General features: G+C 31.5%; 1 protein-coding gene across 1 annotated transcript; it reads left to right on the top strand.

Moving 5' to 3' along the window:
• Window positions 1-1,707: 1,707 nt before the first annotated feature.
• LOC123665008 lies at window positions 1,708-18,106 on the top strand. The gene is made up of 3 exons (XM_045599370.1): window positions 1,708-2,107; window positions 5,918-6,045; window positions 17,927-18,106. The coding sequence occupies exons 1-3, from the start codon at window positions 1,708-1,710 to the stop codon at window positions 18,104-18,106; spliced, it is 708 nt and encodes a 235-aa protein (XP_045455326.1).
• Window positions 18,107-26,124: the final 8,018 nt, after the last annotated feature.

The raw sequence follows: 26,124 nt of genomic DNA, 5'->3' as shown, positions 1-26,124 counted from the left end.
AATATAGTGCATATCATGTGGTCCCATAAAAATTTAATCGAGATCTGACAAACGCTTTTGTTAACACAAGCTGTCTCTAATAATGATATATGTATTTAATTGACTACTTTTTTGTCGACCACCACTGTATTTTAACTCTTACTTTTTACTAATTGCACCGATTTTGATGAATAAAATTAAAAGATCTGTTTGCGAGCAAACACAATTAGGTACTTATATTTGTGTAGCCATAATTTCTTATACACATACTTACTCACTGCCCTGGCTCAACGAACCGTAATGGATCTTGGCCTCCGACACCACAAGTCTTCAGCGATCCCAGTCCAGAGCTATCTCGCGCCAGTCAGCTGTCACCAGCTTGCACAGGTCTCTCTGCACCTAATCCTCCTAGCGATACTTGGGGCGCCCCACGGGCCTAGTCGTCAGGTTTCTCCAAGTATGCTTTCTTTGTGCGCGATCGTCTTCCGTCCTTAGTAGGTGGCCGAGCCAGTGGAGTCTCGCACATATATACATTTTAATTTTATTAAATTTTAATGTGTTTTTAGGTTCAAGCTATAACAAAATAAACTAGAAACATAATTCACTCACTAAACATACAAACACATTTACAATACAATATTTTATGTTTTATTTCTTCCGCTAAGCGCCTCAATTCTAAAGACAAAAAAAAACTAATTTTGAGCAAGCACTTTATCTTCATAGCAAAAATCACGCGAACAGTACATTACACAATACAGGCTATTTTTATAATTTTTCAGAATTGATATATTCCTAATATCCGATAGTTAAACTAATAAGGGAAGTTTTAATTACAATAAATAACTAATAATTATTTTATGTGTTTGTTCTATTCCGCGTCGTTTGCATGCAAGGTGTTGTGTTACGGATATTGTAGATAATAATTGGATGCGGTATTATTACTGATAAATAATTAATATTTATAATAATTGTAAATAAATAAATACTTCTATCAACTCATTTATTATTATTATTTTTTATGTATAAGTTTATATTATTATTATTTATTTCGGTCATTAAATTAAAATTATAACTTCTATTAAAATTATTCAAAATACAAAATAAAGCCATCGAAATATATTTTTGCGTTATTAAGTCTTTTTTTTTTTTGAACTTGCATTCATTGTAATGAGAAACCGAAGCATTCTCATCAAAAAAAGCTCATGTACTACGTTAATAAGCAAAATATATGTAATTGTAGTTTTGACCAAAAAAGTGATAATGATATTTTTTTTGCAATTTGTACATTTTCAATTTTTATTACGCTTACTTTACTTAGTTTTTATTAACTTATTTTCACTGATTATGCAGATTTGGTTTTAAAAATATACGTAATTAAAGATTAAATGTAAATAATAACATGGCTGCCATATCTGTTCCCTACATTTTGAACATCCAACAACGAACCAAGACCAGCACAACAATTTTCCATTTCGCTACACACTCACACAAACAACTCATGAAAGTATGTTGCACATCAACCGTACACCCGTCTTCTTTATACCGACTAGCTTCACGTTACTCCATTGACTATTAGAAGCCACTGTATATGAAAACAACCTCAGAGAGCGTACCCCCGATCTCAGAAGCACAATTCATTTTGTAGTGTACATAGCCTATAAATACGCGCCGCATGGAATCTATGAAACAGTCTTTTTTATTGTACCATCCCGTAAACATCTAGTAAAAATGTACAAGGTTTTAGTCCCCTTAGTATTCCTAGTAGTTGTAGTGGCCGCAGATGACCTCGGGATGAAGTACGTCATGAGGATGTACGAGGACTGTCAGAGGACGGATGGCATACTTCCTTGTTTGAAAAAGAAAGCCATCCTGTTCTTTGACAGGGCAGCAAGGATGGAAGCCATACCTTTGATAGATGGAGTGAATATTGTGAAGACTTCTGATATGGAGATAGTGCCAGTTAGTGAGAATGACATTGATGCCAGCTTGCCAAGGAATCTGGAGAGCAAGGACGAAGCACTGACAGAGATGCTCTGGAATAGAATAGCTGCCTTCGCTAACTCAAGAACAATCCAACTGTCACTCCCAAAAATGACAGGGCAGGAACTTAACAAGGGTGTTGAAGAAGGTAACACTAATTTCTTAGTTTATTAGTTAACCCACTGTAATCAATAAGATAATGAACATTCTCACCTGTACTAAAATAGTATTGTTCTTTATAGCTATACACATTTTTAAAACTCTAATCACCGATCCCCTTTTACTGCATAAACATGCCTTGTTTTACATGAAAATATCTAAATTTCATTAATCATATACACAGTTTTAATATTAAAAGCACTACAACTTAATTTAAATAATTAAATTCCTAAGAGCTATTTATACTCATAAGTGAACGTGTGTCTTAAATTTCATCTCATCATCAAAATTAATTGGGTACAATTGTTTTGCTGCAAGCGATTATCATAAATCTCTAAGAAACAAGGTGTACCTATAGTTAGATATCACGAACTTTACGTTCCTACTAACCTTCTAATCCTGCAATAACTGTACTTTCTCTTAGAAAAGGGACAGATAATATGGTCTCAATGGCGCAATCATAAAAAAGGTACGAGCATAATGACAAAATTAAAAAAATACATTTTATGTTAATTGGTCACTTTTAATACATATGGTCTAGCATATTTTTTTTCATATTGTGATCAAAACTGATGACAATCTAATATTAATTCGGTCCCGGTTGTTATCATGTACCTACACCTGATAGCGATCGTTACTCATAGTAGGGAATCCGTCAACCCGCACTGGAGCGGCGTGGTGGATTAAGCTCTGATCCTTCTCCTACATGGAGAAAGAGACCTAAGCCCAGTAGTGGGATATTACAGGCTGAAGCGTACTAATATCAATAATGATTTAAAACAAGTAATTCATTAACGAAATCCACTTTGTAAATAAAGTAAGGTTTGTTATTAACATTTATGAAAGAAATGATTACATACATCATGTTTTTATTAGGAATTTATGTAAAGCCCTTTGATACTGACTTAGTGTTGAACTTGCGCTTGGATATGACACTCGATAGTGAAAAATTCAAAAATCAAACGTTGATTTTCGTATTTCAATTCTTTATTTTGCGAGAAAAATCTTCATAATACGGTACTTTGAAACTTGACCTTACTTAAAATTTCATACAAAAACGTCCAACAATGATGAATCATAGACTCGTTTACACACTATAATATATGATATATAGATAGGATATATAGATACGTGTAATGCTTAAAAAAATTAAAATATAAAGATCACGGCGATAACAAGCTCGACTTATTGTTATCTGAGCGCATTAGTAAGTAAATAGTGCAATTAAAACTGTTTCAAGCGCATAAAAGACGCGTGAAGATCATAAGTTTATAATAAAATATGTATATTACTTACTTTAATTCCTTGTTTATTTTTCAATGATTATTACATTCTATTTGTTTGAATATCAATATACAAGGAATAGACATAGAAACATGGATGAAGGGAGAATCGTTAAAGACACATTCATTAACCTTTAATAGTAAAAAAAGGTTGCTGAATGGTAAATACAAAATATATTTTTTTCATACCATATGACATGAGACTCGAATTTAGAATAAAATCGCCATGAACAGAAATATAATATCGTGTGTAAAATGGACATTAAAACTTAGTCATAAAATATTACAGTACTCCTAGAGAAAGTTCAAAATAATAACAATCAAATAATTATTAACATTAAGACTTTCGAATAAATGGCATCGTGAGAACTGACGACCCCGACAATTATTAAAAATGTGTAATGTTTCATTTTAATAGAACTCCAAATACACAAATATACTAATACACGAATAAAATAATGTTTGATATAACTCTTTCATTAGAAAAAGCGTGTATTTCTGAAAAAATATCTCCTCAAACTAAAGTTGTGATAATTATACAAACTTTGACTTGATAATATACGTAACCACCGTAAGGGACCTTGGTATACAACTCGATCGGACTTTGTCGTGGTCAGAACAATTAAAAGAAGTCAGAAGAAAAACTTTCGCTGCATTGAGCTCCCTACGGCGCCTCAAGTCTTTTTTACCAATTCCTACCAAAATTATGTTGGCGAATTCTCTCCTCCTATCGATTCTCAACTATGCAGATGTAAGCTATATTAATCTAACAGAGGACCAACTTAATAGGCTTGAGCGTCTTCAAAATTTTGCTATACGGTTTATATTCTGCCTTCGCAAATATGACCATGTTTCTGAATTTCGTTCCAAGCTCAAGTGGCTTCCAATACGTTCTCGCCGAAACCTGCATATTTTATCTCTTCTGTACTGTGCGTTGTTTGATCCTAAGGCTCCGTCTTATTTAAAAGATAAGTTTGAATTTATCGGGGACCCTTCTTCCCTAAGATCTTCGAGGAGACTAATGTTAAAAATGCCTGTTCATAAAACAAAATTTTTCAGTCAGTCTTTCACCATTCGGGCAATTAAACTATGGAATAATTTACCATTATGTATCAAAGAAGCCAAATCACTCCCATCGTTCAAAAGATTAGTTAAAATACATTACCTTAATACTGAGAGCGATTCCAATTAAATTTATTTGTTTATTAATTTTATTATTTTTTTTTTTTTAATTTATTTATGGCGAAATTGATTGTAACTGCTATGAGATACTGTTGTTATATTTATTAGTTTATTATATTATATTAATCAAATGTATATATATGTATTGCTTATAAGTATTAATGTGTAGATATTTGTATGTAAGTTTATTACAATATAACTGCACCACCTACCCGATCCTCAAATAAATAGTATTCAATCCTATTTCGGGTTGTCTGGAAGAAATGGCTAACTAGCCATAAGACCGCCTCTTGTACTACACATTCTTAAGTTGTCTGTTTTATTATTATTTTTGTATTTGCATATTGTGGTGTACAATAAAGAGTAAATAAAATAAATAAATAAATAAATAATATCGAAAAAAAGAATAATCCTATTTTGGTGCAGTCGTTCGGAACTCATACGCGTACATACATTTTGGCGATACATTTTTATTTATATACGTAGAAGATTTTATAAAGTATCTCAAATTTTCTTTTAATAACATTTACTTAATATAACATTCATAGTACACACAAATTCAACCAGGAAATTCAAGTCTGTAGTATCAGTAAGGATATAGCGTGATTATATTACTACGTTTGCTTAAATCCTGTATATAAAAATTTAAATTCGATATTATCAGATTATAAAAGAAATTAAAGTTCACTAAACACGCAAAATTCGTGTATTACGGAACATATACTGAATAAATAAACATGCAATGACATTATATAACCTAAGAAAATGTTTCAAAAGAATAAATAAAACAAACAGATTTTTTTTATTTTGAATTGACAGAAAAATTGACAGAAAATCAATTAAAATACGATTGAATATTAGTAAATTTTCGAATGTTGTATCTCTACAATTCCAAATTCTATATTTTGAAAGAAAACTTCTCAAATATATATTTTTTTATATTAAATATAGACGCATATTAAACTTAGATAAACAAAACCTGGAGGCTTAACAATATTAGAGGTCTGCCTGGCAATAAGAAGGAAATTGAACTGAAACAAAACCAAATACTTAAGACTTACCTACATAATGAAAAAGACCTTTTCTGATGTAACATTGTTAAAATTATACAAACATATTTATCTATTTATTTATCTATTTAAAGTTAATAAAACAAAAGAATATATGACAAGCACAACAATAAAAGCGACATTTTTTATGTTGTGCACTTACAATACACTCTTTTACAAATATATTTTCAAGACATAACCTAAAGTTAAATACAATAAAAAAGAGAACATATTTCACAAATATTATAAGTCCACAAAGTTATTTGTCATCGTAAATAATTTCAGGTCGAGGTAAGATGAAGAAAATGATGGGCATGATGATGATGGGAGCGGCAATGAAAATGGCATCGATGATCCCACTTGCCATCGCTGGACTTTTTGTGCTAGCGGGGAAAGCGCTTATAGTGTCAAAGGTATGTTGAAAACATACACAATATTATATATGTATAGTATAAAATATATTATACAATTACGTCTCTCTTCACGTATAAATTGCCATACGTTAGGTAATAAGTCTAAAGAATATTATTATTCAGAGTTTATTAATATAGTATCGAGGTGGCTCGTGTATAGAAAATATTTATTTTAATTAAAAAAAATGCACGCTAAAATCAAACTGTGCTTAAAGCGACGCTTTTGCTGAATCTCGAAGCGATATTGTTCAGTAATTTTTACCCGAATCGGAGATGAATTAAATTTCGTAAAATAACTTCAATTTTGTTTCATGTTTTATATCGATTCAAAGAATCGGCGAAATAATTCTCAATATATTATAACAATGAATATTAATAAATAACTCCAATAAAAAAATAAATTCTCGTATTTGGAATTAAAAAAAATGCCGTAACGTAACAAAAAAACAAAAAGACGAAACAAACAATTTTACAATCAAAATAAGCGTTAATCATAAAATTGTGAAAATTGTATTAATTAGATAGATAGTCAATTATAATATACACAATGTCTACAGAAGTGCAAAAGATATAAAAGGATTCAAAAGATTTCTATAATGACATACATAAATGTAATTCCCGTTTGCTTTCTTTGGTTTGATTTTCCTAAAGTAGGACGATAGCACGATAATACGGAATGTACATGCAAACTGATAATTTGAACGCTAGAGAAGTTCTAAACGAGCTTTTGAGAATCAGATAAAAACTAAAATAAGAAAACTGCCAATAGTTGAGACGAAAGTAATTTTACTATTTTCTTCTTTTTTAGTCCTTTAATGATACCTAATATTGACAATTTTATTTACGTAAATAATACGCACATTTTCATGTGGATATCGGTTCCGCTCTCGTAAGTCGTAACGTGATGTTTTACAGCCTACAATATGATTCAGCAACAGATACGAACTTTAAGAAAATAATTATAAAATTGATATATAAAATGAATCCTGAGGTCCAACCAACTTCGACCAAGTTCATAAACTCGTTACCTTTATAGGAGTTGGTGTAACGCAATATTCATTCTATACTTAGAAAAATAATTTTCTTATGATGCCAAAAAAGTTTTAAATTCTTAAAGTTATAATATAGTACTCATTTAGTACGCGGATTACCGCCCCATTAGGGAAACGCTTGTGGTAAAGATACTTTTTATTCTTACTACTTCTGTTCCTTACAGAACCATAACATATGTGAAAAAAATACTACGACATATTACGCTACGAATCAAAAAAAATGTACAAATAATCAATTATTTTGACAAATAGTATAAATCAAAATTGGTCTTAGATGGTGTCTGTTTTAACGATCTCATCGTGGAAAGTATTTTTGAGTAAAAATTAATACTTACGCATTAAAAATATATTTTATTAACCACACAATAGTTACGGCAGAAAAAAATATAGCCACCTCCTCTCTTCCCGTGATGTGTCGTAAGAGGCGACTAAGGGTAACACAGTTCTACTACCCTTGTAACCTTGGAACTTATAAAGCCGACCGATGGCGGGATAACCATCCAACTGCTGGCTTTGAAATACTCAGACCGAAGACGGGCAGCTGTGTCTTCGGTGCGATAAAACCAACCCTGCGGTCACCAACCCGCCTGCCCAGCGTGGTGACCATGAGCAACACACATGAGTTCACGCCATTTTTGGCGCAAAGTTGTGGAGGCCTATGTCCAGCAGTCGACTGCGACAGGCTGAAGTGAATAACACATTTAAATATATTAAAACTGTAAAAAGAAGCAATTTTTCTTCTATGTACGAATAATTAAAAAAAATGTGCGCGACGTAGCAATGTACGCCTTCTAATGAACGGGTAACGTCATTCATTATGAAAAAATAATAGAATCTCATATCCGCCCTAAATTCTACACATTGTAATGTTAGGGAAAACGAGGTATTTATAATGGTTTAATCGCCATTCACGGTATTCCGATCTTCCGCGATTGTTAAAGCGTGAGAAATGTTACGAGTTGTCACAAAGTCGAAGTTCTCTGTGTGAGTTTGATTCGTGTCAAGATCTTGAGACGTGACACGGCAAAATGTGACGTGAAAGGAGGATTAGATGAGATTTGTGTGAAATCTTTTCATTCTCTCGTGTACTTGATATTTAATTAAGAAAATTTCGAGAATATGCCTCTTTTGTTGAATGAAGGCTAAGAATAAAATATTTTGAATGACTAATGACGATGATGAATAAGATTTTGTTAATTGTTAAAAAGAAATCTTTATCTCAGGAGAAGCTTTTGAAATACACGTAAGATTGTTTTGACTTTTACGTTTTAATACTAAATGAGATTGTTGCTTTTTCATGGGGTGTCAATTGGTTTATTCTATATATACATAGTCAAATAATTTATCTTGGCGCTATGTAGGTGTGTGTGTTCTTAACACGCATTACATTTAAACATAAGCATTTTCATTGAGGATGGTATATATACAGTACCCTGTGATTTATGACGCAGTCAAAAAAACTAAGCAATATTTGGTATATTAAGATAACAAATAACTTTTGAAAAAGTTATCAAATATATTATAGATACCCCCCCCCCACTACACACTTATATAATCTACATAAGCTTAATACAGACGCTAGCATTACGTGCTAATATAAAAAGCTAAGTCATCTATTTCAATTAATCTATGTTCATCCAAATTATTTCCAAATTGACTTTCCAAAAGCATTTTATTAATACGAATAAAAAAAAAGAAAGTACTAATTCAATTTGGAAAATAATCATCATTTTGAAGCTTTTCAATAGAAATTGATAATTTAAATTATAGGCTTATAGCTAATTCTTTACATGATCATGACCTACTCGTACTAATGTGTTTAAGCGCTCTTCTGTTGAAGGAAGCTGTAACTCGTACAACATGCCCCTAGCAAATTTTTAATGTAAGAGAACCAAAGTTAGTTTCTATACGTTCAAACTTATCAATCGCATAGCTGTTTTAAAGGGAATTACTTCGAGATAAGTACATACAAGTGGCACATCACAAATCATAGGTTGATCTTTCACTGTCATCAAGTGCGGTTTTAGATTCTGTTTAGACTTGTCTGTTAGGTAATGCTTGCATGATAAGTTACAATAGATTTTTTTTTATAACATTATTTACTTTTAGTTATTGACTAGCCCGTTGGCGCACTTTGTAGTGGCCCTGCTTTCTGTTCCGCAGGTCGCGGGTTCGATTCCCACCTAAGTCTGGGTGTAATATTTATATTTATATATGTATAATTCGTCGGATGTTACCCGTAACACAAGCATTAAGTTGCTTATCATAGGAACAGACGACCGTGTGTGTATGTTAAAAGATATTTATTTATTATTTATTTATTTATTTATTTATTATTGGTTATTATGATTTTTTTGTTATTATGTTATTTTTAGCATAGAAAAAATATATTAATATATACGTATAAATAATAATTATAAGGAACTAATTCTATCGTAGTTGAACATACGAGTACGTTTTAAAACCATGTCAATTCATAATACAAACTTTTCATCTGCTTTAGACTTATTACGAATAAAAAACTTTTCCTACTTTTCAAATATCGAATAATTATCATGATTAGTACAAACATATTAATTTTAATTAATCAACCTTATTTAGTCTCACAGAATTACTCAATGTATAAAATAAATTAAAACGTCGCACAAACCATCATACTAAAATATAATATTAAAATTAGGCAAAAAAAATTAATCTTTTACAACCAACATTTATTGCAATTGTAATAGCTTCTATGAAATTATGCGAGCCTGGTACATTAATTTAAATTAAAGATTAATTTATTTTCCTGACGCTACAGATTAGTAAGAAAAGTACATTCAATTACCGTTGGCATAAAGCCCTTTTATTTCCTATTCCGTTATCACGATTTCTGAATTTGCTGATCCCTTATCTCACGTTACAAAAACTGTATATTAAGTAAACCTCTACTAATTCTTGTGAATTTTTTTTAATATAAATGCGATGTGAAACCTTTTCAATTTTCATTACAGTAAAATAAATTTAACATTAATTTTAAAACGAAATATTAGTTTCGAATAGTTTATCATTATTATGATATACTGACATAGACATAAATTTTCTTTATTATTATTAATTTATTGTAGGTATATAAAAACAAAAGAAAAACATCTTCGTTACATTTTTTTATGCAAGGAAATAAACAGGTTAAAAATTAAATTCATGCAACTTTTTGTGCATTCTTATTACCCGACTGCCAAGGAAAGGTTATGTTTTTCGCGCGTACTTGTATGTTTGTATGTATGTATATTTGTATGTAATATTCTTTACTACCTCATATTTCCAGAACCACTGAACGGATTTAAATCATTGAGGTAACGTTAGGTTCGTTTTAGCTGCCCAAGTGTTCTTAGATAGGTGACATTAAAAAAAAATCAAACATGGCGGCTGCGCGAAGCCATTGTAGTTAATGAAAAAAAATTTTTTTTCTTGAATACTACAATATGGGTATCAAATTGAAGGGCACAATACAAGAATTTTAAAAAGATATATCATGATTATTATTAATAATCTAATTTGCAATACGCAGAACATTACTGCTCTAATCTAAATAGTATGGTTCCATTACGACTATTAACATAGATGTAAATCACGTAACGGTAAAAATAAAACATTAAATATTTTATCACTTTCCCGGTAAACTCGGAAAATATAATACAAAGTTTAATTAAAAAGAACGATGCAATAACTGAATGTCACATCTTTAAATTGTATCGCCTAAAGATTATGAAGTATCAACTTGATGGAAAGAAGTCCTAAGAAAAAAGGCAAAAAAAGTTTTCCAGTACCAAAACACTGGATTTAACCGAATTTACTAGCATCTTGATAAAACATTGACAGCACTCCGCCTAGCAGTAATGTCATTAGGATCAAACCTAAATTGCTTTGTCACTATTTGGCATCGTCATTAGACAAAGCGAAATCCCATTAACTTAATCTTCCACTAGCTCTAGGTAGAGAGTATTACAGACACTATGTTATATTAGAGTTTACACGAACTATATGCGTATAAAATCATGCAAATTAGATGTATAATGATTTTATGTATGTACAAAGTCCCACTTGCATACATATCAGTGCAATGTCCGTTCCTAATGCTAATGACATTGATTCTGAGATGACACAGTTTTCTCTAATATAGGAACATGGTTATTGTTACAATCATAATCAATAGGAACTTTCTTTAGAAACCTTGTACGGGCTTCTTATGGCATTTGAAACAATATAGGCTTAGATATGTGTGTTACTAACATTGTAAATAAGATCGAATGAATTAATACTAGCCCATTGGCACTTTTTATAGTGACCCTGCTTTCGGCTCCGGGGGTTGTGGGTTCGATTCCCACCCCAAGTCTTTGTGTAACATATATATTTATTTATGTATGTATTATTTATATCTATGTTTATCAATAAAAAAAATGTAGTTATACCAGTCGGCTGTTACCTATAACACAAGCATTAAGTTGCTTAATTTAGGATCAGATGACCATGTGTTTTTTGTAGATCCTTATTTATTTATAATAAGGAATATAGCTGATAATAATAAGTAGTATAGCTTTTTTGCATGACTAATTTTATATTTCGAATAGTTTATTGGAAGAAATCGCTGTTTAGCGATAAGACCGCCTGTTGTACATTTCTTTTTTGAATAGTTTAATAAATTGTAAACTTCTTTTTATGTGTACAATAAAGGGCAAATTATTATTATTGTTATTATTTATTGGTAACTTACAATTATTTTTTAAAGTTTCATAGAATTTTTTTTTTAAATATATACATTCCAAATACATGATATCTATCTATTTACGGTTATACTACAAAAATACCTAGAGCTTTTTTAAAATTTAATAGATATGAAAAAAAATTAAATGTATTATCTAAAGACGCCTAGTTAATATTACAAATGGGAAAATAATGTCTACACCAGACCCTAAGGCTAAGCAGTTCAGATCCAATTTACTTACAGTAAGGAAACGTTGTAGGTTCTATGAATGTTTCACTTTAAGGAAAAACAGATTATATTTTAGATTATATCTAAATTTTCATTCTAAAAAGTAAACTAATTAAATATTTATTTATTTAATGACGTATTCAATAAAAAAAACTTTAGTAAATAAAATAGATAATAAATTGCTGTCAATGGCTTGATCATCTTTACTGATTTAACATTTATTTCATTTACGTTAAATATTTTTAATTGTATACTTTTTAAATTGTTCTTCCTAAAGAATAATAAAATTCTTTATTGACAACAATAATAAAACTATTCGACACAAAATTCTGAATATTGAAAGTTATTCGTTACATAGTCAGCGAATTCATATCTCGTTTAAGGTCAAAAGCTATCGTCCCAATCAGTCTTATTAAGCTAACTGCTGTACTTTCACCACTTGTTAGCTTGAACTGTAGATTTGTTGCTAAGAAACATGACAATTTTCTTAACTTATTCCTAGGATCCTTCCTACATTGTATATTTGTAAGTTTTACTCTATTTTTTAAGATAATAATATTTTTTTATTTACTCCTAAATTTAATTTAGCTACTTTAGGCATATTAGTTTAATTATTTAAAAAAAAAGTAATTCTCATATTACTATAGTGAAAATAGTTTTTTTTTAATACTATATATAGTATTTGCTTTAAAAATACTCATATTATGATTAATACAATAATCTTTATTTAATCATAAGGTCAATTTAAATACAATAGATGTGTCAGTCCAATTACAAACACAAAAAAGTGTTCTCGTATAGCGACCGTGGTAAAAAAATTATTAACTCTTAAAAACCTTTTTACTATTATAGCCGCATCACTCTTTATTACAAAAGTTAATAATAACCCACATATAGCTTAATGCAAAGAAAGTCAAGCTTTCTACGTTGTATCGAGATAGTTCAGAGGTCAAGATAGCTCTTCGTGCACGAAAGGTGTAATTACTTGATATCTTTGTATGTGTGTTAATTGAAATACAATTGTTTTCATTTTCCAATTTTATTATATTAAAAATAGAAAATGGAAAATAACATTTAAATTTAATTATAAAATTACCAATAAAATAAAAATAAAGACTTCTTTTCAAATGCATATAAGTTTCAGTCGCGTAGATATCCCATTGAGAAATATAGGCTATAAAGTTTTATTTTGCCTAAAGTTACACAGCACTACAAGGTAGCGGGATAACAAATACTATTTAATTATTTAAATAATAATTTATTAATATTTATTTTAAATCGAAAACTTATATTTTCTATACTCGCCAAATAGTAATATTGTTCATCGTCACCACTATCTTCTACTGTGTGCTACGGTACTCAAGAATATAGCCACCCCTTCTCTTCCCGTGGGTGTTGTAAGAGGCGACTAAGGGATAACACAGATCCGCTACCTCCTTCCAACTGCTGGCTTTGAAATGCACAGGCCGAAGACGGGCAGCAGCGTCTTCGGTGCGACAAAGCCAGTACTGCGGTCACCAACCCGCCTGCCCAGCGTGGTGACTATGGGCAAAACACATGAGTTTACGTTATTTTTGGCGTGAACTTGTGGAGGCCTATGTCCAGCAGTGGACTGTATAGGCTGTAATGACTATCTTAGTAAATAAACCTCTGGTTACAAGTGTAGTAAGAGTCTGGTGACTTGCTGGGTTGGTGAATATTTCCATAAAAATACACCGCTGTGTCTTAGACAGAACACGTCATGTACATTCAAAGTAAAGTGCCTGAAATCCCACGAGAGTAGTCTAAACCTGAAGCTACGTAAGTAACAGAGCACTTTATTAAATTGAATACTCATAATAAATTAGTAACCAAATACTCTAATTTAATCTAGTTAAATAAATAATATTTAAAAAATTACAGAATTATAAAACTAAAGTGCGCTAAGTGATTACATTGAAATACATAATTAAAATGTGTAGCTATATACCAGTCGGCTGTTACCTGTAACACAAGCATTAAGTTGCTTACTTTAGGAACAGACGACCGTGTGTGTATAGTGTAAATATTTATATTTATATTTATTTAATTATGTTTAACATACACGTTCATCTGTTACTAAAAATAAGTACTTAATGTCTGATTTAGGTTACAGCCATATTGTTGTGTAATAAATGTACATATGAAAAATACATATTTAAGTAAATATACATATATTACACCAAGACTCGGGTTGGGAATCGAAACCATACTTCATGATAGGAAGCGGGGTAACTACAAAATGCGCCAACGGACTAATTTATCATTTGAGTTCCTAAAATTAAAAAAAAAAAAACTCAAATCTATCATTTTTTTAATATATGTAATGAGCTATAATTATAATTCTTACCTTACGTTTTCAAATTTATATTTAAAAATAATAGTTCTTACCAAACGCGGTCGTTGATACCGAGTTTATACTAAAAAAGTTAATTTAAACCTTATCACCATAGTCCTAAATATTAAAATGACATAGTAAACACAAACAGGAATTTCGTGAATAGCCTTCAGTGGACCGCTTACAATTCTTATCGTGTTGTAACCGAGTTTTGAAGATAATAGAATGTTGCTTTAAAAAAAATGCCTGATAAAAGGGAATCGTTAAAAATAGAAACAACATTTCTAGGTATTTTGTGTTGCTTTAGAATTTAATACAATTAGCATAGACTTAAATGGAAAGTATGTCTAGTATTTAACTTGTTAAATGCTTGAGTACAGATTAAAAAGCGCGTTATGTTTGTAAAAAAAAAAATTATACAATTACAATGTGGTCTAAGTATTATTTTTTTTTTTTAATTTCGACTATTACCTATTAAAAAAATAAAAATAATATTAAACAATAAAAAGTATATATTTAACTGTCTAGTCATAGGTACTTTAAGTGAATTATAATATTTAAAAATCGTACAGTTACATTTTAACGTTTCTATTACACAACATCATAATAATAAGATTAAAAGGGGTAAATGCGTTGTAAAGGCTGGCAATACTGAACGCATTTCTGACAGTCCATACCGTACCGTGCGTTGTGGAGCACAGACCCGAGTGTAATTTTCAACACAATAAAAAAAGTAAAGTAAAATAATATATATATTTTTTAATTCCAGCTAGCTGTCAGATGCTTGCTGGAAATATATATTGTTTTTATTCGAAAATGTCAATTGTGACTTTAATGTGCACTCAGGCCTACAATATTTTTATAACCGTTCTTTTTTTTTCTATTGTATCATAGTTATTTTATTGTCGTTTAAAGTAAATCTCGTGCGGCTTGTTTATCATATCAAGCCGTAAGAGATTTACTTAAGTCGATAATAATAATGCGACGGAGAAAACACGTGGCGTATAATGCATTTATTAATTTTGTGTGGGTATTTTTAAATTTTATGTGTTATCTTAGTTATGTGACTTGATTTTTCTGTATTGTTTACGAAAATATATGTCGTCAACCTAACGCTTCCTTTATTTGTACGGTTTTAGAAAATTTACAACAATTTCAAAAGATTTTACAACCTAAGATAGTGTAGTACAAGGGATTTTATTTTAGTTAATATTTGATTATCATTCATTATCTATTACTATTACATATTACAATATACTATTCATCATTATCATTATATTATCATTATTCCTAAATAAACAGGCTGTCTAACATAAAATTTTGTTACAATTAAACGTAGAATTTAAGTCAATTAAATTAAAACATTAGATCAATATGTATATACGTATATGTATAGTCGCCGAAATATATCCACGCGCATAACTATCGAACAACTGCATCAAATACGAAAATTCTTCCTTTGTTCTATGTTCATTATTATCAAAACTAGCTCTGTATAAAAAAGAGATGAAAAAATCGTTATATTAAAAATAATAAGGGTACGAATTATGCCGAGTTATCTATCTACGCATTCCACATTTCAATTATTTCCTAAGCAATAACCTAATGTTTTTTTTAATTGAACTTATCACTACATCTCTTTTCAATTAAAGAAATTTACTTTAGGTTATAGTTAGAACATACTCAATGACATGTTTGAAGCTATAATATAGATATGTACAGTAATTTAAGACGTGTATTACACACTTTTCTTACAATACAAGTAATAATAATAATAATAATAATAAAGCCTTTTATACCACGCAAAAAAAAATACATACAAAGTTTAGATAAAAAAGAAAAGAAAAATAAAACAATACAAGTACAAATACTAAAATAATTTGTTTATAATAAAAAATTGCCTGTCTCTTATTCTATTAATGAACCTTGGATATTTTTTGGTTGGTCGCCTTTCTAGAATTAAATCTTACCCTCTGGCGAAAAGAATGTCTCACTGTTTGTTTCTATTTAAAAAAAATATATATTATTTTATTACAAATTTATATATTTACAAATAGTAAATCTTTATCACTTGTAGTAAATAGACTTGATGCTCTATTCCTATCTGCCTTATCTTCATTTGACCATATTTGTCTTTAAGAGATTACTTCTCGTGATAAGGTCGTCTTTCCACCACTTATTGTAGGAGTACGTATGTGCTGTGAAACTTTTATCTATTTTTGTTTTATATACCAATATTTAGTTTAATTTAATATTTATTTATTTCCTATGTTTTTTTCCATAAAATACCTTACCAGAGAATTGTATAGACTATAAAACATTAAACCTTAATATATAAAAACAGAATAGACATCATATAAAATAATGAAACTGTCGTATATAATGTTAGTTGGTTATTGCTGCTGATAACGCAGATATATTACGCGTATGTACAAGATTGTACACTAATGTCACACTAATACATTGTTATTTACGCATTTATTACTCAATTTATAATAGTAATATTTGTTATTTAACGTCTCAAATCGTTAGCACTTTTCAAAAGATAAAACTCTATTTTGCCGGGTTCCAAAATTAAATTAAGACTATTATCCCAACCACACAGATCAGACTTTTCCGTGTATTCTCCACTCTACTTTTGACATTGGCTGAATCAACCGTGCCGTAAGTTAGTGGCTAGCTTATCACCTCGTCTAGTTATAGTAATTGAGTTACAACCTTTAGTCCATGATAGAGTAATGTACACTAACGTCATTATTTCATCTTTAAGGCTTCACTGTTATGCAAAGTTACCAGTGACGCGTGGCCTTTATACTATTTGTAGATACCATACATCGTATTAAAACATTGAGAGAATAATATGTAAAGAAACGTAGAGTTTTTATTGAATTTTCATACAATACTCGGAAATATTAGTTGTAAGAAATATATTTCGTTAAACGCTCGGATCACCGGTGACCATTATAGAGGTAACAATCTAATAAGTAATACACATGCAATGTTTTTCTAATGGAAATACTACATTAGGATAAAAGTAACTATAATTGTAGTGAAGGTTTGCGAGTCGTCGATCGAATGGATAATTCAGTTCAATTTATTTCATGAAGATAAAAATCTCTAAGTCAACTAAATATTAACACAAAATTTGAAGAGCTCAATAATTTGGCCGCTGTTGTTTACAGTTATTCTTTGAATTATAATGAGAATAACTGCGTTCAGTAATATTATGACTATAGAATATAATAAACCCTAATAAAATTAAACAATAAATGCTAACCACTCCGACAAGAGTGATAAATATCAAACTCTATCTAAACGTACATAAAATTAAGGTGTCACCATCTATATAATTTTAAAAATAATAGTCAATCATTATCTAAATAAGTTCTAGATTAATCTAGAACAAAAAATATAGTTGAATTTATTACCTTTTTTTCCATATAAACGATATATAGCAAGCAATAAATATGACATCTAATTGTACTCTTATCATCTTTTCAGATCGCTCTACTTCTAGCCGGTATCATCGCACTGAAGAAGATCATCGCTCAGAAGAACGGAGGAGGCGGTGGTGGTCATGAGAGCCATGGATGGTCATCAAGTGGGGGTAGCAGTGGAGGCTGGGACCGCAGATCTTATGACGCGTCAGACTTAGCGTATGCGGCGTACAAAAAGAACTAGAATACTTTATCATAAAAAAATATATACTTTGGGCTTTAATTTAATTAAATATGAACTTAACAGTTTTTACAAATAATAATAACTACTATAATAAGTTATAAGACATGGTCATATTGAATATCCCTCCAAGAATGTAATTTATTTTTCTGGATGCACAATATTATAGAATTAAATTTTCTACTTCGATTCTAAAATTACCCGAAGCAGATAAATACTTGAAATATCTGTATAAATAATTATATACACATCTGTGTTAACATAAATAATTTTAACATATTTAATATAGACGTTTTAAGTCATTTCAGCGTGTCTATGTGTGTGTCCTATACAGATATAATAAATATGTGTGTGTGTGTGTGTGTCAATAGGTACAGTCAAGAGTATTTTTGTATACAAAAATGCGTCTTGAGTATATTTTGTTGACTATACTTAAACAAAAAAAATTACGTGTGAATGACTTGAAACATTTATATACTATTTTATATTCAAAAACTATGCTCAATATAAGTTAAGAACGATGATTATTATTGTAAGATAATAATTGTTTTACGAATTGCCCTTAAAGGACAATTACTGAAGTATTTTTTATAAAAACCGATGTGTAATTGTAGGATGACTGTTTTGTATCATAAACTTATTTATTAACTTAATTTACTGTAACTTATTAAATTATTGAATAAAACTTTTGATCTTGGTGTAATGTTTTATTTTAAGTCCAAATTTATATGTTATATTTTTAATAAAATAATCTTATTGTTGAGTCGAAGATCGATACATCTTCATAAAAATATTTAAGTGTACTAAAGTTAAGAATTCAATCTCGTGTAGTCTAAAGTCTAATACATTTTTAATGAAACTATATTACTATAACGATACGGGCCTATATCGATAACGCTATTTAACCGATAACGATACAAATAGGTTTTGACAGCGGAAGGTAGAATAGGCCAGTAAGACCTGTTTCTCCTCAATTAGTTGACTGCAATTTTAATATATGCGAATAAAAATATCTCATCAATGTCGGAAACTGTCATCCGTCAGATAGTGTTATACAAAATTAGTAAAAATAGGCCCAATAACTACGTTATCTTTCCGACAATCCTTCACAAGGGTGATCCAAGATCTTTCGATCTATTATAGGAATATATGAAATTTTCACAAAATAGGTGTTAGTATTTTGGCCGGTGCGACAAAGCCAGTACTGCGGTCACCAACCCGCCTGCCCAGCGTGGTGACTATGGGCAAAACACGTGAGTTCACGTTATTTTTGGCGTAAACTTGTGGAGGCCTATGTCCAGCAGTGGACTGTTTAGGCTGTAATGATGATTTTTGCCAATATTATATGTACATACCTACTGCTGATTTATGTATTATATTATAATTAAAATAAAATATTTTTTTTTTTTATACTATTAGGGTTTCAAGTAAACGTACGGCTCCCCTGATCGTAAGTGCTTACCGTAGTCTATAGATGCCGGCAACACCAGAAGCAATGCAAGCGAGTTATCTACTCTACCCCGACCCTCCTCATCACTGACCTCCTCAGCAACTCCCACTACCTTTCTCACCACAAGAACACAATATTACATGACTGAGAGCTGACGAGTGCTTTTTGAGTTTAATCCTAATAATGCGTATTTAATTGACTATTTTTTCGACTACGCTGCCGTTGATTTTATTCATTTTATTGCTAGCTTGCAGATCTTAGGAAACAAACGAGAAAGATGTAATTTATATATGAGTGTTTGTCTTTATGTCCTTTACAGAATCGTAACCTATGCATTTGATCATGTCATAATCTTCAGCAAAGTGTTGTGAATGAGCCCACAAAAGTTTTTAAGTTGGTACGACCAAAAAAATAATAAAGCGTAGCAACGCGCGGAGGGTACAGCTATTAATTACTAAAAATATGTATTAGATTATTTATTATCTGCTTCTTCCGTCTTAATAAGTAATCAGTCAACGAATTTTGACCACCACTGAGTATAACGACATATTCCTTCGAAAAAAAATGTTAAGAAAGAGAGAAACATTAATAATTTTTTCACAGCTTCTTCCTAAGTATTGAGATTACGTTTTAGCAACACTAAGTTGAGAGTAAATCGATCGATCCACCTGATGGTAGCGGGTACCGTATATTTTTATATGATTATAAATTTCAGTGACATCTCGATCATCACAAGCGCGTTGCTGACCTCACTCCTGGCAAAACAGCGCATCACTAGGAACTTTGAATACTTACCACAGGAAGACAACATCACTTATTAATTACTTTTAATTTTCTGTAAGGTTAAGGTACTTCAACATTGAGACTGCTCAAGATTTCTTGCAAGATATTTTGTTCTATGTTCTACAAAACTGAATAATCTATATGTATAAAAATAAATGTTTGTCTGTATGTCGTTTATAGAATCGTAAACTATACATTTCATCATGTCATTATCTTCAGCAAAGTGTTGTGCATGAGCCCACAAATGTTTCTGAGTTGGTACGACCAACTAAAAACAGAACAAGCGTAACAACGCGCGCAGGGTATAGCTATATCCATGTCTGGCGTGAAGAACTTGATAACTCGACATACTTTTTTTTTTAATCGTCGCAATGGCTTCCTGCGGTATTAGTTTTGTAGGAAAAAATTTGACAATTCGATATCTACGTTTCTATATATTTCGTATTTATACATACGTAGCATATTTTGCTTATTTTATTAAAAAAAAAACTGCTGTGTGGTTACGGCATCAAAGAATATAGCCTACTCCCTCTCTTCCAGTGGGTGTCGTAAGAGGCGATTAAGGGATAACACAGTTCCACTTTTACCTTGGAACTTAAAAAGCCGACCGATGGCGGGATAACCATCCAACTGCTGGCTTTGAAATACACAGGCCAAAGACGGGCAGCAGCGTCTTCGGTGCGACAAAGCCAGCCCTGCAGTCACTAACCCACCTGCCCAGCGTGGTGCCTATGGGCAAAACACATGAGTTCACGCCAAAAATGGCGTGAACTTGTGGAGGCCCTGGACATATCCAGTAGTGGACTGCGAAAGGCTGTTGTGGTTAAACAAAACGAGATATCTACGCGTTATATTATATTGTAGCTTTAAATAATAAAATATTTTAGGTGGGTAATCATTTGCTTATCTTTAAAAATAAACAGTGTATGATACAACAAAAATGAGCGTACGCTCACCTGATGGTAAGCGATTAAAGTAGAGTACGCCTGCAATACTAGAGCATTGCAAACAGCTTGCCGACCCTACCCCCAAACCAAAGAGCTCGAGTGACCTTACTACTACTTACTTGGTACTTTCCCAGTCAGGATGCTCCTGATTTTGAGCAGAACATTTCCTGCTGCTCTCTACCTTAGTTATATTAATGTTCGAAGTTTATCGTTCCTTTTCGTGCTAGTTATAATATATACAATACCTTTCTGTTGCAATAGATGCAAAGCGAGATTTCAAGAACAAAAATACTCTTTATATTTAACATTTTTGAATTAATTGGTTTTGTGTCATTACAAGACGGGTTTAACGAAAACCATATTGTACATTGTAAGTGAAAAAAAAAACAATAATTATTGACTTATGTCACGCTTGTTGAAGCGCCAATGTAAGACTTTTTACACTGACGCTCCAACAAAAAATAATCCAGCACCGTGTGTTTACTTTATAGACGGGTTTTTAATGTTCTTATTGTAAGTGTTGCAATAAAGTATAAATAAATAATTAAAAAATAATCTACCTATTTAATAAAAATTAATCACTAAATGTGTTGTTAAGCACAAATTCGAGAACAACTTGACCAATTCGATTATTATTATTTTTTAAGTTTTTAATGGGTAATAGAGAGGAATAGAAGAGGAAAATATGTTGTGCCGACCCTATATAAGTGGGATAAGGGCAGGAAGATCATAATACTTAGTAAAAGAATATTACGCTTAGGAAGATTAAGAAAATTGTAAATTGGATTATAAAATATGGCAATTTCAGAAAATCTACAAATTATTTAAGGATCACGCGCCTGAAAATTCGTAAAATAGAAGAAAGTTTGTTAGGTTAGCCTAGTATTTAGACTACGCTTCAACATGTAATATTCTACTGCTGGGCATAGGCCTCTTTCCCCCAATGTAGTAGACGGAGCTTAATCCACCACGCTGCTCCAATGCGGGTTGGCGGATATATTCCCTACTATGATTAGCGATTGCTATCAGGGTATTTAGTATGTTATTTATGAACTATCTTTGTTATGTTAGACAAAAAATGTAAAAACATACATATATATATATATATATATATATTATCATCATCATTCCAGCCTATTCAGTCCACTGCTGGACATGGCCTCCACAAGTTCGCGCCAAAAATGCGTGAACCCATGTGTGTTACCCGTAGTCACCACGCTGTGCAGGCGGGTTGGTGACCGCAGGGCTGGCTTTGTCGCACCGAAGACGCTGCGAGTAGGGAGCGGGTGAGGGTACCATAACCGGCGAGAAACCGTCCGTAATGTTAAAAAAGCGTAAGATTTTTATGTATAGTCTATGTACGATGGCTACACAATGTCTTATGTATAGTCTACGTGATGACTGTTAATATTATTGCAGTTCACTATTATTATATCATTCGAAGATTATTACATATTTTTATAAATCATTGTATATAAAATAAAGTTGTTCAGATAATTTTGAAAAGTATTTTTTTTTTACCGATAAAAAATCATAATAAAAATGTATACCCAAATAATTATTTTCGTTATAACTCGAATTGAACTTGAAATTAATATTTTATAATAAGGAACTTCGCTCCTATCTGGTGTCCCACGACACCACACGATTTTTTCTATATTTTACAAACTTTGCAGCCATAATCATAACAAATGTAGAAAAACCCTACGAATTTAAATTCTAATCATCATCATCATCATCATTCCAGCCTATTGCAGTCCACAGCTGGACATAGGTCTCCACAAGTTCGCGCCAAAAATGCGCGAACTCATGTGTTTTGCCCATAATCACCACGTAGGCGGGTTAGTGACCGCAGGGTAAATTCTAATTCGTATTAATATTTCATTATAATTTGTTCGTGTGCTAAAGTTAGTCTTGTTTAAAATTCTAATAATCGCTAAACTTATCAGCAATTAATACGCGTATGTGATAAGTAAGTCTGAAGATTTGCGGAACAGTGCGTAATTTAGTCGGCCGTGAATCACGCGACAGGACGGAAACAAACTCACTTCCACACTTGTTGATTAGACACAACATCATTACGGCTATCACACATCATTTATTAAGGACAAAACCACCAATAACAAGCTTAGGTTTCGTGTGTGAGTGCGTAAAGATATCAAAGTTTTGAATGTGTGGAATGAAGATGCCTTAAATACACATTAGTTGCGTTCAAATAATTATCTTTTATAGGAAGACAGTATATATGTCATGCAATATTTAATAATATTAATAGCGGGACGGTATTATTCGTAAAAAACAAACAATACGTTTCGTTAGCCTTAGCGTGTGTATTAAACGTAATGAGACTATTTCAGTTTACTTTTTAGTGGACTTTTAAAATGTCGAATAGTTTTTCAATTTGTTTTTAATTTCCTGGTACGTGCATGGTTTTAAAGAATCTTATAAAATGCACTCGCCAATATCTTTAGCGCAATCTCAATCAGGTAGTAATCCTAAGAAATTATGAATATCATGATGATACTCTGGTCGCTGCAAAGCTGCAAAGCTTGGATCATCGGCGTAGTGTGGCCGCTCTGTTGGTTTTTTATCGGGTACACTTCGGAGAGTGTGCGCAGGAACTCCACGACTTAATCCCCCCTGCCCCTTCCACCTTCGAATAACCAGACGCACAGCGTAACGCCGACCTTATATAGTTGACATACCCACTATGCTAAGCACTAAGCGATTTGCTAGTACATTCTTGATGCGTACGGCTAAAAAATGGAACCCTCTACCAGCGTCTGTGTTTCCGGATAGCTACAATCTGGGGATATTTAAGTCGCGAGTGAATAGGCTACTTCTAGGTAAGCGTGCTCAATCCTAGACCACATTCTCACTTAACATCAGGTGAATAGTGGTCAAACGCAAGCCTATCTAATTATAAAAAAAAAGAAAAAAAAACATGACTATTATTTATACTGACAAATTTCATTGAAGTGGGGAAAAGCAAAAATTATATTGCTCAAAATTTTCAGCAGCCCGTCTGGGGAAGTACCTCATCGGAAGTACCAACCTTTCGGAAGATCAAATAACGCTACTCTCAAGTAGTGTTGTTCTTGTGGCGAGTAAGGTTAGCAGAGCTCTTGGGAAGGGTTGGGAAAAAGGTCGCAACGAACTTGTAATCCTGGCGTTGCAGGCGTCCATAAGCTACGATATCCGCTTACTATCAGGTGGACCGTTCGCTTGTTCGTGACTTAGTAGTATAAAAAATAACTTCTAAACATTTTTGAATATCATATCAAAAATTGACCGCTCCAGCGGGGTTCGAACCCGCGTCTCCGACTGACCGTGTCGGACCGTGTGACCGATTTTGGATATGATATTCAAAAATGTTTAAAACATAACTTGTCCCACTAACGGACAAACGTCTCTTCCTACATGGGCAATGTTCAAGCTTAACCCCCCCCCCACTCCATACTCATGTCTCGTCTGTTTGGTAAAACATCTCTCAAACACTATCTTACCTATGAAAAATTAAATAATTACCAATTTTTAAAGTCGTAACTGTCTTGTATCAATTGCTATGTTATATCGCGTGCTAATATAATAAGATGATCTCTTGTGATTTTTCGCGGCAGGCTTATGAATAAGTGTTAAGTTTGTGTTTTTGTATTTTTGAAAAAAAAAAAAATAATAATAACTTTTTAATATTTTATTATGACTAAATGGATTTTCTAGCTAGTCCATGTTTTGAGCGAGATGTTTCTGGCTCGAAATTATATCAGTAGTGTAACTAAATAATTGTGTTTGCTCGCAAACGAAAAAAAACCAACTTCAATTACATCGACAAGTAATACAACGTAGATCGACGAAAAAATAGTCAAACAACTACGCGTTATCAAAAATTACTCAAAAAGTAGTTATCAGATCTCGATAAAACTTATATGTGACCACACTATAAATATCAGCTTTCGAATAAATTAAAAATTATCAAAATCGGTACACCCAGTAAAAAGTTATTGCGGATTTTCGAAAGTTTCCCTCGATTTCTCTGGGATCCCATCATTAGGTCATAGTTTCGGTATCATGATACCAAACTAAGGATATTCCCTTTCCAACAGAAAAAGAATTATCAAAATCGGTACATCTAGTAGAAAGTTATGCGATATAATACAACCTAGGTCGACGAAAAAAGCGTCAAGTAAAAACGCATTATTAGATATAACTCGAAAGGTAGTTGTTAGATCTCAAATAAATTTAAATGAGACCAATTGGCACACACTACCTTTCGATTAAAAAAAAATTTGTCGAAATCGGTCCACACGGTCAAAAGTTCTGATATTCTGATAACATACATAAAAAAAATACAGTCGAATTGAGAACCTCCTCCTTTTTTGGAAGTCGGTTAAAAAGATATCAAAAAAAGCCAAATGTATATATTTATCATCACAACACATTTTCGCATATTTATCTGATAAAAAAAATCTTTTAAAATGAATATTTTTCAAAATTAAAGGTTAAATAGAATTTTGTTTCATTTACGTTATCCTTTACATTAAAATGAATTTCCATGTTTCAATTGACAGCTTAGTGACAATATAACAATGAGACTCTTAATTTAAGTATTTGGTAGTTTTGTGAACGATGAACATGAACTAAGCTTTTAGTTGCCTAATATATAAGGTATTTTAATAATGTGTTGTAGTACCTATAGTCATTAACATTTTTTTCTCTACTATATACAATTATAGATAATGCTGTTAATTATAAGAAAGTTAATTACCTATTATATTATTCACCATATGAGCTATAAAGAGCCATACATCAAACATACTCAGGCTATACTAGATCTAATCCGC

Source organism: Melitaea cinxia, chromosome 23, assembly GCF_905220565.1.
Source record: "Melitaea cinxia chromosome 23, ilMelCinx1.1, whole genome shotgun sequence".
Classification (NCBI taxonomy): Eukaryota; Metazoa; Arthropoda; class Insecta; order Lepidoptera; family Nymphalidae; genus Melitaea; species Melitaea cinxia.
Note: the sequence above shows the minus strand (reverse complement) of the source record. Positions and strands in the feature narration are given on the sequence as shown.